Genomic DNA, 13,286 nt, shown 5'->3' on the forward strand with positions numbered 1-13,286 from the left:
GTCTGGAGGCAGGTTTCTGGTACCAGTACAGGTAGGGGGAATGACAGCTTCTCTCCCCAGTGACCCTTGGAATTTACAATTGTTCAAATTTTTTTTTTCCATGAAACTGAGCATCAGAGTTGGGTGTTAACTTTGAGAGGCATAAAGACCTCACGGGTTCTGGGATGTAGCTTCTCTTTTCTTAGCAAAATGAGAAGGCCCCCCAGGAGCCCTTGGTGAGCGCATTCCTTGCTTACTCTCATGCTGCAGGTGCTGGTCTATGGAGGCCAAACAAAGTAAAGCGAATATTGGAGGCAAGACCTGGCTTTCCTTCCCATGCCAAGTGCACAGCTCTCCTGCTAGCCATCTGCTTGCTTGGGGCTCCAGGGACTCACACCTGACAGGTGCAGGCCAAACTAAATCATCAGGTAATACAACACATGTGGCATAAAGGAGGGTGGCATTACCTGAGTCGTGGCTCTGTGGGCACTGGAAATACACAGCCTCCTGACTCCCTTCTCCAGTTCCACATCAGGAGGATGCTCCTTCTTAGGGAGAAATAGTCCTATCCCACCGAGCTGGGGAGTGCTGCCTCGGGAAGGCTCAGCTTCCGGCGTGCCCCCAGCTCGGGCAGATTTAACACAAGTGGAAGATGAGCTTCCATCCATCATCTCTCCCTCCCTCCTTGTTTTTCCTGTTGTCTTCATAAATGATACTTATCATTCATTCTAATGAGTCACAGACATGCAACACCAGGATGGCTTTGAGGACTATACTGCACTGGGCATACTGCTTTCCTGGGTACCACCTCTGAAGGATTCAGCTTTGTTCTTCTCTATCTTTGGTAGCTAAATGCAACATGGCTTGTCCAATAACATGTTCACATGCATCTTCCAGCCTGACCTTAGTATTCGACCTGTTCTGTCCTTCGTCAGAATGGCTTAAGTTACTTAAAGATTTTTTAAGATTATCATGTTGCCACTCTTCTTCCAGCCACCTCAGCTCTCCAGCTGGCCTGGGTGGGCTTCATGCTCAGTTGCTGCTGAGGGAGGAGGGGTGCCAGTTTACAGGAGAGAGCACCCCAGTGCCTTCTTGAGAAGATCCAACCCCCAAGCCTCCCAAGGTCTCTGCCTACTCCCCCCACCACCGCACCAAAAACTTCTGGGGGTGAGGGAGCTTCCCTTCCAAAGAAAGCCCCACCAGAGACACAAGGAAAACATGTTACCTGGCACTTGCCATGCACACAGAGGTCGGTCTCATAGGGCCCGCAGGGTGTGCCATCCAGGACCCTGTCAGCCACCAGCAGCGGGGACTCCTTCCCCAGGGGTGAGCAGTAGAGTTCACATGGTTTATCTGAGGAGGGAAAGGGGAAGGTGGACATTGATGGAGGAAGGGGTGTGTGGGCCACTCAAGGGGCTGGTGCTCGAGAGGCATGAGCCAAGCAGGGTGCAGGTGCACATGGGTGGTGGCCCAGAGGACAAGAGGTCAATCAATATGAAATAAAGGTCACAGAAGCCCAGCACATGTTCCTCAGAGGCACGCAGCTTCCCCCTGGAACATTCCACACAGCAAATGGAGAAAGATACGTGAGTGAGGGCTCTGGGGGTTCTTATTTACCTTATTCTCGTCATCCTTTGCAAAGGTATAATATTCCTTTTCCTTAAGGCATTAAAAATACCAGGCAGAACATTTTGTTGTGTGCTGACCTCTGAGTGAACTGACTATGTATCAAGGGAGAGCCTGGGAGCTTCTCTTGTTGTGGGGGTGAGAAAGGGGGAGAAGGTGAATAAGAATGCCTCTGGGTAGGAGGGGGTGTGGGCCCTGTGGATGTCTCCACAGCAGTGGCTTTTGTTAAATGCTTTAGTGCTCCACCAGCTGCTAGATAAAAGCAGTAGGGCTGTGATATATATGGCGAGAAGGTTCTGGGAGAAGCTGAGCTGAAAATACAGGAACAAAAGGGACCTCTAGGACAATGTGTAAGAGCCATGTCACCCGACGGGATGGAAACCCCTAGTTTCTGCTGCTCTTGAAACCAAGTGAGCTCCTAGAACGTGACAAGCCCTTATGCCTTTGCCCAGGCTGTTTCTTTGCCTGGAAATCCCTCCCTGCAGAGCTTCCAGAAGTTTCCTATCACCCCAGAAGGTTCCACTCCACAGCTCTCTCCTCTCATGCCATCTCTGACATGGACTCTCCAACTGCACTTTGCATATGCCTCCATCAAAGCCCTTAGATATTATCCTATTGTCTTATGAGTGTTTGAGTGACTTCCATATACAAAAGGATTTTTTATAAGATGGATTCCATTGCTAAAAGAGTTTGAAAGGGATGGGTTTTAATTATCTTTAGATTGAAGAACTGACAGTACTGCAAGACCTCAGAGGACAAGGGACTGAGATTTTTATCTCTTGTCCCCAGGCCAGGCCAAGGATGTGGCTCACAGAAGGACTTGGTAAATATTTTAATCTTTCCATATAAACTTTAGAATCAGTTTAATGGTATCCCCAAAATAACTTGCTGGGATTTCACGGGAATTGTGCTAAATCTATAGATCAAGTCAGGGGGAACCGACATTTTGACAAATATTGATTCTTCCTATTCATGAATTTTAATTCACTCATCAGAGTTTCCCTCATATAGATCTTGCACATACAGTGCTAGTTTTATATATAAATATGCCATTTTTGGGGTGTTCGTGTAAATGGTACTATGTTTTTAATTTCAACCCCATTTGGTCCTTGCTGGTATATAGGAAAGTGATTTTTGTACATTTACCATGTATCTTGCAAACTTGCTATAATTATTTACTAGTTCCACAAAGCTTTTGGGGTTTTGGGGGTTTTTGTTGTTGTTGCTGTTGTTTGTTGATTCTTTCGGATTTTCTGTGTAGATGATGTCATCATCAAACAAATGTAGTTTTATTTCTTCCTTCCCAATCTGTATATTTTCAATTTCCTTCCAGTATGGTGTTGAAAAGGAACAGTATAAGAAGAAATCCTTATTCTTGATCTTGGGAGAAAACTTTAAGCTTATTTTTAAATAAATGAATGGATTTTGTTCTTCTCTATGTAACTCTGAAAGAGGAATACACCCCTTTCTCTCTCTCAGTCACCTAATTCTAATGACACTAATGTGATTATTTTTGCAAAGAAACTTCCAGAAACAGAAACACCAACACTTTTGTGCTGCCTTGTCGGTCCCTTTGTTTCCACCACTGGCTCATTTTCCAGTGGCCTCAGATAAGAAAGCGCAGGGGTAGAAAAAGGCTTCTGGAATTGACTTGGCTTCAGAAGATCTTGGCATTCCAGCTGGACAGTTCCTGTCAAAGCAGATGTGTTGTCTCACCCAGGCTCTGGGGCTTTCATGATTGAATGACATTCAGAAAGCCACGCACATGTTCAGCAGCTTTCCATAGCTCCTCTCCCATGGAGCTCTGCTGACCAACATGCCCAGTGGGAAGTACTGCCTTAAAACACTAGAAAGAAACTACAAAGGTTCAGTAAAATGTTCAACTTGTTTGTTCTACTTAGTTGTGGAGGTGCTGTGGAGGGGCTATTGTGAAGAACTTCCCAGGTAAGTAAAGTAATGATGCTTCAGTGTTTATTCATTCAAAAAACAGGAACTGAGTTCCTTGATCACACAAGGCACTGTTTGGGCACTACTGGGAAAGAAAGATGAGTAGTGTATGCTTTTCAAGGCCTTGGTAGTCTAGTGGACAAGTACAGAGCAAATCCCAGATGAGGCAGACTGTGAAAATCCCCATGAAATGGGCCTGAGCTGTTAGAGGGCAGGGTATAAAGTGGAAGGAATGTCCCAATTCCCCAGATAGCAGGCTAGAGGCAGCTGTCCCTCGATTTAGATGGAATGACCCAGGAAGGCAGCCAGTGGAAGGAGTATAAGAGACTGAAATGTAAACTGAGCTCAGGTTCCAGAAGGTTCATTTGACCAATTTTTTGAGGTCAAATTTTGAGGTCAAATCTTTGAGGTCCTTGGGACCCCGAGGTTTCCCGTTGGCATCTTGGGGAACCACTGGAAGAATGCAGCACCATAGCTCCCAGTCTGAATGGATGGGGTACTTTCTTCATACACTAGGCTTCCTCTTATGTTTCACTGTTAAGGAAAGAAGGGTCCTCTGGTCCAAGCAGTTTGGAAACTACGGATTTTAATTACCTTTAAACTGAACTGCTGGAATAACTGAGCTTTGAAATGGTTCATTCAATAGCAGTAATAATGGTGATGATGGTGGTGATGTTGATAAAATCATAAATGACATTAATTATCTACTATGTCAAAGGCAGCATGCTAAGTAGTATCTATGCATTTCAGGTGGGTGCTGTCATCGTTCCATCTTATAGATGCACATGGGAGACTCAGACAAGGTGTGTGGCTACCCAGAGTCCCCTGACAGGCAAGGTCAGACCCTGGCCTCTTTGTCCCAGCCTAGTTTTCTTTCTACCATCACTGTTTTCTTTTTGGACAGAAAACGCTAGTGGCCCCAAATACTAAGAGGCAAAATGGTGCTGCTGAAAGCAAACCACCAGTTTCATGAATGTTTCTGGCTTCTGAGTGTCTACTCTGATTTGAGCAGAAATGGAAGTGGGATTTGGGTAGAAAAGTAGGGGGTCTTTTGTGGCAAGTTAGAAAGACCAGATTTGGAGGGGCTGAAGATGGTTTGTCTGGGCTCTGTTATAAACATCAGGAAAATGGAGATTCTCAGATGGAGGGATTTTGGCCATGACCCCAGGCAAACAGGTACACTCAACTCCACCTAACACTGGACTCTCCCACCTGCAGACACTGTACTCCTCGGCTTGGACAGCTGGGGACACCCAGACTCTAGAATAGAGTCCAGAGGTAACACTTCCTTCCTTTGCTCAGCTGAAACTCCATTTGTCCATCTCCTTTTCTGGGGTCTGTGCTCAGAATGTAGGGCACTTCCACACCTCTAGGATGGTTTAGCACTATCTCCCAAAAGGACTCAGGATAACCTTTATAAAACTTGAGAAGGAGCCTCTCAAAATTCTCTGAATATTCCCCTCTAAGCTACCTTGGGTGGGCAAAGAATCCCCAGATAAATTGCTAGTACAGAAGGAGGTCAAATCTTCTTAAGAACTATAGAACCATGCACTCCAAGGAAAGAAGCTTGGAGTGTCCCTTTTACATGGCTGATGGGGGCTCAAATGAAATTCTAATTGAGGCTGGACTGATTGGTGTGGTTCCTGGTCTCTCACTGATTGACTTGTTGCCAGGAGTTATGCTTGGATGGGAAAACCACAGACAAGGCAGGGGAGATGAACTCAGGGGCTTGAGAGCCACATTATCTTATCTGCTTAGCGGAGGCTTGGAGGAATCTCCCTAGTACTCCATGGTGAAGAGGACACTTGTGGGTCTTAGTACTCTCGCTGTTCTCTTTCTGCCAGTGGTAGTAAGGTCTTACTAAGAGATACCAAGGAATTCTGAGGCCATCACAAGTGCTCACTCCAGCTCTCTCTGGCTACCTTTGGGGGATACAGAGGAGGCTGCCCAGTCCCCTGTCCCCAAAGCTGCCTACCATAACTCAAGAGCCAGGCCTTAGTTGACTGGATCGGAAGAAGCCACTTGACCGTAGCTATACCAGTCAGAGTCTTTCTCTCCATCACAACCTCATAGCTATGCTTCATGAGGCCTCAACCGATCGGACTGACAGTGGCCAGCTGACTGCAGGTGGACCAATCAGAGTCTCTGTCTTGAAAAATAAGCACTAAAATTCAGATTTAGAGCAGCTGTGTCTACTCATAGTTGATGAATCTGAAAGAAGTCTGTACTCTCTTATCCACAATCCAGAAGTCCAAAAAGCTCTGAAAACTGCGAGCATTTTCTTACATATGTGGTAAACACATCTGGCAGCAAAAACAGCTTTGACTAACATGAGGCTTTGGTAGTGTTCAGAATTCCATTTAGAGACCATTCATGTGTTATTTGGTAGAGACATCCCTGTACTTCCCTGGACTGTGGGGTGCTTCCCTGGACTCCACTGGGAGTACTGGTAATATATGGTTGATGTGCTGCTGTTACCTAACACCAAAAATGTTTTGGCCACATCTGGCCCCGACAGATTCAGATAAAGGATGAAAGTGTTGTGGGTCACCCTTCAGCCTCATGTGGACAAGTCAGGAGAAAGCTACTTTTCAGCTGGGAACAGGAAGAAATGACTCATAAACACAAACTGTGGTGGGCATGGAGAGAGGTCCTGATATTTTCAGAGGCCCTTGGGATCTGAGACACCCCGCAACTTTGCAACAACTCCTCTCTTTTTCATTAAGCAACTCCAGTTTGGCTTGAATGAATTGGAGTTAGAGAGACCTTAACCATCCTACGCTCCATACCCTGGAAGGCTCAGCCCCAGAGGGGGTTCTGCCATGGCAGCCCAGGAGGAGCTGGGAATGCACCTCCATGTCCAGTCACGGCCTTAGCCAAGCCCTCTGACACTTCAGTGGGCACGTGGCCTGCTGGCTTGGGCAGGAAGGACAGAACTCCTGAAGGTTTCCACTTAAATGAGATTCCACGGGGAAAGCAGAAATGGGGTGGGTTTGGCAACAGGCCATCTCCATGGGTTTCTGTCTAAAGGCTTTCCCACTTAGAACTATTTTCTAAGGAGAGCCTTTGTCTTCTTTTGGAGGTGGTATGGATTTGTGGTCCTGAGCCCTCCCTTGGAAAATCTACCTCTGCAAGAATTTTTTTTTTTTTCAGTAAGAGAAAAAAGAAAAAGTATAGCTTCCCCTTTCTTGAACCGTGTGTCACTCGCCAAAGAATTCCACAGTGATAGCAATGCTATGAATAGGGCAGTCATAATGGGCTTCGAGAGAGCCCAGAGCCCAACCACAGGAATCGTTCCCATCACGGCTGAGCTAGAATTGTGCCTTTTATAAGCTGATTTTTGAGAGGAGCAAACTTCTAATCTGTATTCTACCCCCTGCCCTCTGAATTGGCCATTTGTTATTTTGTTTTCATCCTTGTGAAATGCTCCTTTTAAAAATGCTGGCTTCTGTTTATATTTGAGAGGGAATGAAACCAAATCTGTGAGAAGTCAGGACAGTTCCACCCCAGAAGGGGATATGTCAAGCTAGCCTTGCAAAGGCCTGAACTTGGGGTCTTTCCCTCAAAGACAAAATGCTTACTGCCCCTTAGCTGTCCTTATCAGAGAGGGTGGCACTTTTTAGATCAAAGGCGGTCGAACCCTGGCTATAATGATCTGTTGCTTTGATAGAGAGAAATGAAAAGCGAGTGGGTCACGACACATTCTGAACCTGGTGGGCTTCCCCAGATAGCTGCCTTGTGAAGCGTCTTGGGTGGGGGATCCAGGGCAGACATTCGTTTCTGCCCCTGGGATGATAAGGGACCCAAGGAGCTCAGCAATCCAAAAGTGGTTACAAGTCAAACAGAAGTTTAATAACGACTTGGAGAAATCTGTGGAAAACCAGACATTTAAGTGGGATTTCTGCATTGAATAAAGAGCAGGAGAACTCAAAGCTGAAGTAGACCAAGGAAAGAATAACAACAAGGCTGTGTGCACAGTTGAGTGGAAATGGGAATGGAGTGAGTCCCTCTTGGAGCTGACCTCTTCTTGCTCCTGACAAGAGTCAGTGAAGGACAGGACAGTGGACCTAAAGTGTCTCTGTCCAGGCTGGGAGGGCTGATGGTTTGGAAACAAGGCTGCCCCTCATCAGAACCCACCATGGCGCTGGAAACAGGGTAGCCTCTGCTGCCTGGGCTCATTTTCTCCCGATTAGGGGTCCGAAGATGCTCGAGACATCTGGAAGCCTCCTGGGTCTTCTTGCATCAGAGGAATGCCCAGGCAGAGAGCAGCGAGCGTCCAGCTGTACATGTTCCTTTCAGGAGGGTGGGCCTCCTCTCTCCCTCATCTGCAGACAAAGCTGAGGGTACGTGGGCTGCTCTTCTCTTGAAGTCATGGTTAAGCGACGGTGCACTCCCATCACACAGCTCCAAAAAGTGGTGTTTTTCAAAAGGAAAAAAGTCTGGGGAGCTCCCTGAGGCTTTTAAATGAGCCCACAGCTGAGCGGGCTGGTGGTATCTGCCACAACTGAGAACATTCCAGGTTACTTTACAACTTGGTTCGGAGCTAATGGGTCAGGTTGCTGGGTTTAAAGCTGTGGGTCTGGGGCGGTTATAGCTGGTGATGCCTGGGCCTACCCTCTCTAACCCCCAAAGCTGCGCACACTTGAGCCTGTAGGAGCAGACTGCAGAGTGGGGATTTCAGAGGTTCTTCAAACCACAGAGAAGAAACCCAAGACCTGGCACAGGAACCTCATTCTCCTACAAAAGACTTCAGAGGCTGGTAAAAATCAGGCTCAGTCGCTGTAGTTCTTATTAAAAAGCCTCTTCACACGACACTTACGAAGTCATGCTCTCGCTGTCTTACTCAGGTACTGGAAGCCAGATGATAGCTGGTTATTTTCCAAGTCAGCTCCTCTGGAATGGGGGTCCCTCCCTGCTCCTTATCAGCCACAGGAACTTTGATGCGTCATGTAACCCATAACCTCTCATCTTTGCATGGCTCGCTCTGCATGGTAATTGAGATGACGGATGCAGAGCTAACCTTGGCCTGGCCTATGGTGTGTTCAACAAACAGGACCATATCGTCATCATTAGGACACAGTCTTGTCTCCCAGAGATGAGCAGAATTTTAAGTGCCCCCCATGGGGTACAGACAGTCCTTATCAACAAACATTACAAACCCTACGGACATCATATACCATCGAGAATTTGATCAGCCACTGGAAATACTTGCAGTGGCCCATGGGGCAGCGTCCCCTGAATTGGGAGAGAAAGTTCTAGGAAAGAAAACGTGACCCGTGCCTATCATCATCTCCGAGTTGTAAACTGCCCTCAAAACTTTTTTTTTCCCCAAACACCTTAGTCAAGAAGTCAAGAAGTGAAAGCCAACACAAAACGAACCAAGAAAAGAAATGCAAGAAAGCATCAATGTTGGAAAGAGGGAGAACAGACATAGAAGCCTACCGTCCCGTGCCTGCAGAGCCTCTCTCTCCTCAAAGTTGGCCCTGGGCCCTTCAGTACATGGCACTAGGTGGCAGGCTGCCAGCACCCCCACATTGCTGCAAATGGGGGTGCAGGACGATTCTGGTCTGCCACCCACCTCACAGCTGCTTTTAAGAAATCTCCCAGGGCTGGGTCATCCAAGTTCAACCCCACTGCTCCAGAAGCCGCTCCACTGCTCACCGGCGCAGCGGGCCTGGAGTGTCCCATTGGATGGATGGCTGGGAAGGGGGAGCCCCACGAGGTTTCCTAGGAGGTGTTTACATTCTTGGAGGAGAAGGGGGGCACTGTGAAAAGACGTGCCATATGCCTTTACCATCAACCACCACTGCTGTCAGCAGGCCCTTCTTCTTGCTGCTCAGCCGGTCATGGGTCTGGCACTGCTGGTCCCGGAAGCTGGGCAGGCCCTTGGGGCAGGGAAGGTTCTCACAGACAGCATGCTCCACACTGGCTCCCAGGCAGTGCGTGCCCCCAGGACCAGGCCTAGAAGGAAGGAAAGGTTGGCGTTAACCAGACAGTGCTATGGATACAGCAGGGGTGCTCGTTTTTGTTTGTTTTTCCCCACTTTTGCCAGGAGGGGAAGGGGTCTGGTCAAGTTTCCAAAGTAACCTCCTTCTGCTCTTCCACACTATATCTCAGCAATCCCAGTCCCATGCTGATGGCATGTTTAAGTGAGCCGTCAGAAAAATGCATCCAAGAACTGTAAATCAGGGTCATCTGGAAATAGAATACGGTATCAGTTCAGCAAGATCCACAAACTGGGTCTTTCATCTGAACTTAAAACTTGGCCATTTGTAACAATGAAAACCCCAAGGGGGAATTTTTAGTGTGTGTGTGTGTGTGTGGGGGGGTGTGTTTGTTTTTGTTTTGTTCTCTTTTTTTTGGTCTTCTATAAAACAAAGACTTTTACACGGCTCCTAAGTCTACTCTGGAGATCACTAAATTTCAGAATGAGTAAACCGCTCTCATTTAACTTTGTAATGCGAAGAATCAGAATGGTTCATTAACTAGTTCAATGGCTTAGGGTAGAGACCTGCCAAATCCCGGCTCTGCAACCTTGACCTGGGGACTTGGGCAAGTGTGAGACCACAAGTGGTCAAAGACACATCCTGGGTCCCTGAGGCTCTGTGCTTAGACTGGGGTTCCAAGCAGTTTGGGAGCCCCAGCTGTGTTCTCTGGCCAAGCCCATGTGTGTGAGGGGCAGTGAGGAGGAGCAGGAGGACCCTGGTCTGGCTGGCTGAAATGTGGGTCCACCCAGCTGTTCCATGAAGCCCTGGGGTGTCCTCATGGGGCTCTGACCCAAGCAACCTCAGTGGTTTCCTTCATTTCCACAATGCCAAAATCACCATGAAGGAGTACGACTCTTTTCTCCCTGAAGTTTTTATTGAAATTCAGCATTGAGGGGAAAAGAATGCAAATCACAACTGTTTTGCTCATTGGCTTTTCACAAATTGCATACACCTGTTGGCAGGGCAGTAAGTTTTGACACAATCACCATTTCATCCCAAGGATTTCTTTTCCTCCCTTTGCCGTTCGTTGTAGTCAAAGAGGCCGCCCTATGATCACCGCTTCAGGGGAGAAAGATCAAAGCAGAAATCCTAGGCATTTGTGTCATCAGGGGTCTACAAACTTATTCTGTAAAGGTGACTATTTCTGGTTTTGTGGGCCATGCAGTCTCTGTCCCAACTACTCACCTCTGCCACTGTAGTACAAAGACAATGAATATCCAGAAGGGCATAGCTATGTGCCAATAAAACTTTATTTATAAAACCAGGCGGTGTACCGGATTTGGTCCACAGGCCATCATTTCCAGGTTTTGGTCTATGTAAATGTGTTGGAGAAAATGTCTGAAGCAGGAAGAAAGGCTTCACTCTTTTTCCGTCTATGCCCACCTCATGTACACCAGAAAACCTCCCCCTCACTTGGGCATGGTGGCAGCCTTGAGAGGTTATACACACTGGTGGCCCCAGAAAGGGGCCCTGAGTTCTGATCTCCATCCAAGTCAGGAAACAGCAAAACCTCTCTAAGGCTTATGGGATTTGAGAACAGAGAGACCTTTTGTTCTTTTTCCTTCCCAGAACACCAGGGAGGCAGCTGGATCTTAGAGAAATGATTGCATGGCATGTTTAGGGAGGCAGAGTCTCCCAAGAGCCCTGGGCCTGAATGCCAAGTGTGGACAGATGAATGGATTCCTGTGCTGCAAAGCACAGTGTAGCAGAAAGAGAGAAGGGAAAAGCCATGTGGACCAGCAGGAAGGACATCTCTGTAACAGGCTAGTTCCCATGGCTGGGACCAGAGAAGGGATGGGTGAGGCAGCAGATGCTGTATGGTGAGAAGTTATGAGTTGAATTGTGTCCATCCAAATCATATACTGAAGTCCTAACCCCAGTGCCTCAGAATGTGGCCTTATTTAAAAATAGGACCACTGCAGATGTATTTAATTAAGATGAGATCATACTAGAACAGGGTGAGCTCCTAATCCAATATGACTAGTATTCTTATAGAAAGGGGAAATCTGAGATGGAAACAGAGGGGAGAACAACATGCAAAGATGAAGACAGAAATCAGGTGATGTTTCTACATTCTAAGAAATGCCAAAGATCACCAGCCACTAGAAGTCAGGAGAGAGGCATGGAACAGATTCTCCTTCACAGCCTTCTGAACGAATGAATGCTTTCAAGACCTTGGTCTTTGACGTCTGGTCTCCAGAACTAAAAGAGAATAAATTTGTGTTGTTTACACCACCCAGTTAGTAATAGTTTGTTATGGCAGTCCTTAGAAGACAGATATACCGGATGACACAAGGATCAAAGGCATCCTCACTGAATATAGTTGTAGATTCAGGGAATATGGGGCAAAAATTCCTGATGTGATTAGGAATCCAACCTGAACTAGAATGGAGTTCAAAAATACAAATTAAAACATCAAAAATACAAATGCAAATAAAAATTGGTTTCTAGAAAAATGAGGCAAGCTACGTTTGCCAGTTAGGGTGGAACTGAGATTTGTGCACCTCATGTAATTAATTTCCTGAGCGACATGTCCCTAAGCTTTATTTTAGCTTCCGCTGTACCTATCTCTAACAATTGCTTTTTTCAGATTTACATCTGACTGACCCTTATAAACCAACTACCTTTATGCCTTGTGGCAGGTGGATGGAGAGATTAGACGTAAGAAAGATCCAGCAGAAAGTGGGCCTGGAGGTGAGGGGTAGTCTGTGGGATACCTCATGTGTCTCAGGTTTCTTTCCTCCTGGACTCTGTCTACCCTATTTCGTCTCCCTGCCCAACCTTCTCCCATGGGCAAGTCCCCTTTCAGCCCCTCATCTAGTCTACCACCCCATCTTCCCCACCTCCCCTACCCCCAACTCTCCATCCATCCTTGAGGCCACCTCCACCCTAAAGCCTCTTTTTACTTCCTACACGGACCCTCTTTCGCCCATGCTTGAGTCTCTGCTATGCTGCTTATCATCAATCTTGTGAAATGTGAGCTAGATTATGATCTTCCTCCTATCTTTCTGCAGCTTCATGCAGAGAACCTTGCACAGACTAGTCTTTAACAAACAGTAGACAGAGATGAACTAAATTATCAAGATTTATCTTAAAAAGACCAAGAGAGAGAGTGAAGTTAGGAAAGATGGGGGAGTAGGAAGCACTAGGAATCCATCTCTCCACTGAGACAACAACTGTATTGGCAAAAAACTGTCCGAGGTAACTATTTTGAAATTCTGGAGTCTATTTGAAAGCATACACCCTTCTGGAAAAAGCTTGGCTGGTAAGTTGTGGTTTAATTTAGATGCATTTTAGCCTTTATTGTGGGAGTGGCTATCTGTTCCCCGCACTCCAGCCCCATGGCAGGCAGCTGTGCCTGGTGTGTCTTACTGCAGCCAGGCTGGACAAGAGGAACCTGGGGTTCTGTGTTCTGACTGTTCAGTGTTGCTTTTGATTTCTGAGATGCAGGAACAGAGGGTGGCCACCATTGTTGCAACTCCTATGAGCTGAAGGGACCTCCAGGGAGTTTCAAAGAGCAATACATTTTTTCCCCCTTTTCCCTCTCTAGGAGCCAGATATGGAAGGGTTGTCATTCAAAAGCAACTGCACATATGGGAAAATTTAGGAAGCTACCAGGTAGGCTTGAAAAGATGAAGGCTAGAAAAGGCTTGGGAATATCTTATGCTTTTACTTCAGGTTGATCCCCAGCACAGAGAAACCTTTCAACAGCAAAGAAACAGAAAATCCAAAAAGGGAGAGCTGATT

The 13,286-nt window shown here is 46.8% G+C and overlaps 1 protein-coding gene across 4 annotated transcripts in view; it reads right to left on the reverse strand.

Moving 5' to 3' along the window:
* Positions 1 to 13,286, reverse strand: part of ADAMTS17 (ADAM metallopeptidase with thrombospondin type 1 motif 17) — a 336,604-nt gene that overhangs the window by 117,794 nt on the left and 205,524 nt on the right. For all 4 annotated transcript variants that reach the window (XM_047738521.1, XM_047738519.1, XM_047738520.1 and 1 more), the window contains exons 13-14: positions 9,347 to 9,513; positions 1,205 to 1,332 (exon numbers count right to left, since the gene is read on the reverse strand). In XM_047738521.1, the coding sequence (XP_047594477.1) occupies positions 1,205 to 1,332; positions 9,347 to 9,513 (295 nt within the window). The remainder of the gene's footprint in view (positions 1 to 1,204; positions 1,333 to 9,346; positions 9,514 to 13,286) is intronic.

Source organism: Lutra lutra, chromosome 7 (genome assembly GCF_902655055.1).
Source record: "Lutra lutra chromosome 7, mLutLut1.2, whole genome shotgun sequence".
NCBI classification, from domain to species: domain Eukaryota; kingdom Metazoa; phylum Chordata; class Mammalia; order Carnivora; family Mustelidae; genus Lutra; species Lutra lutra.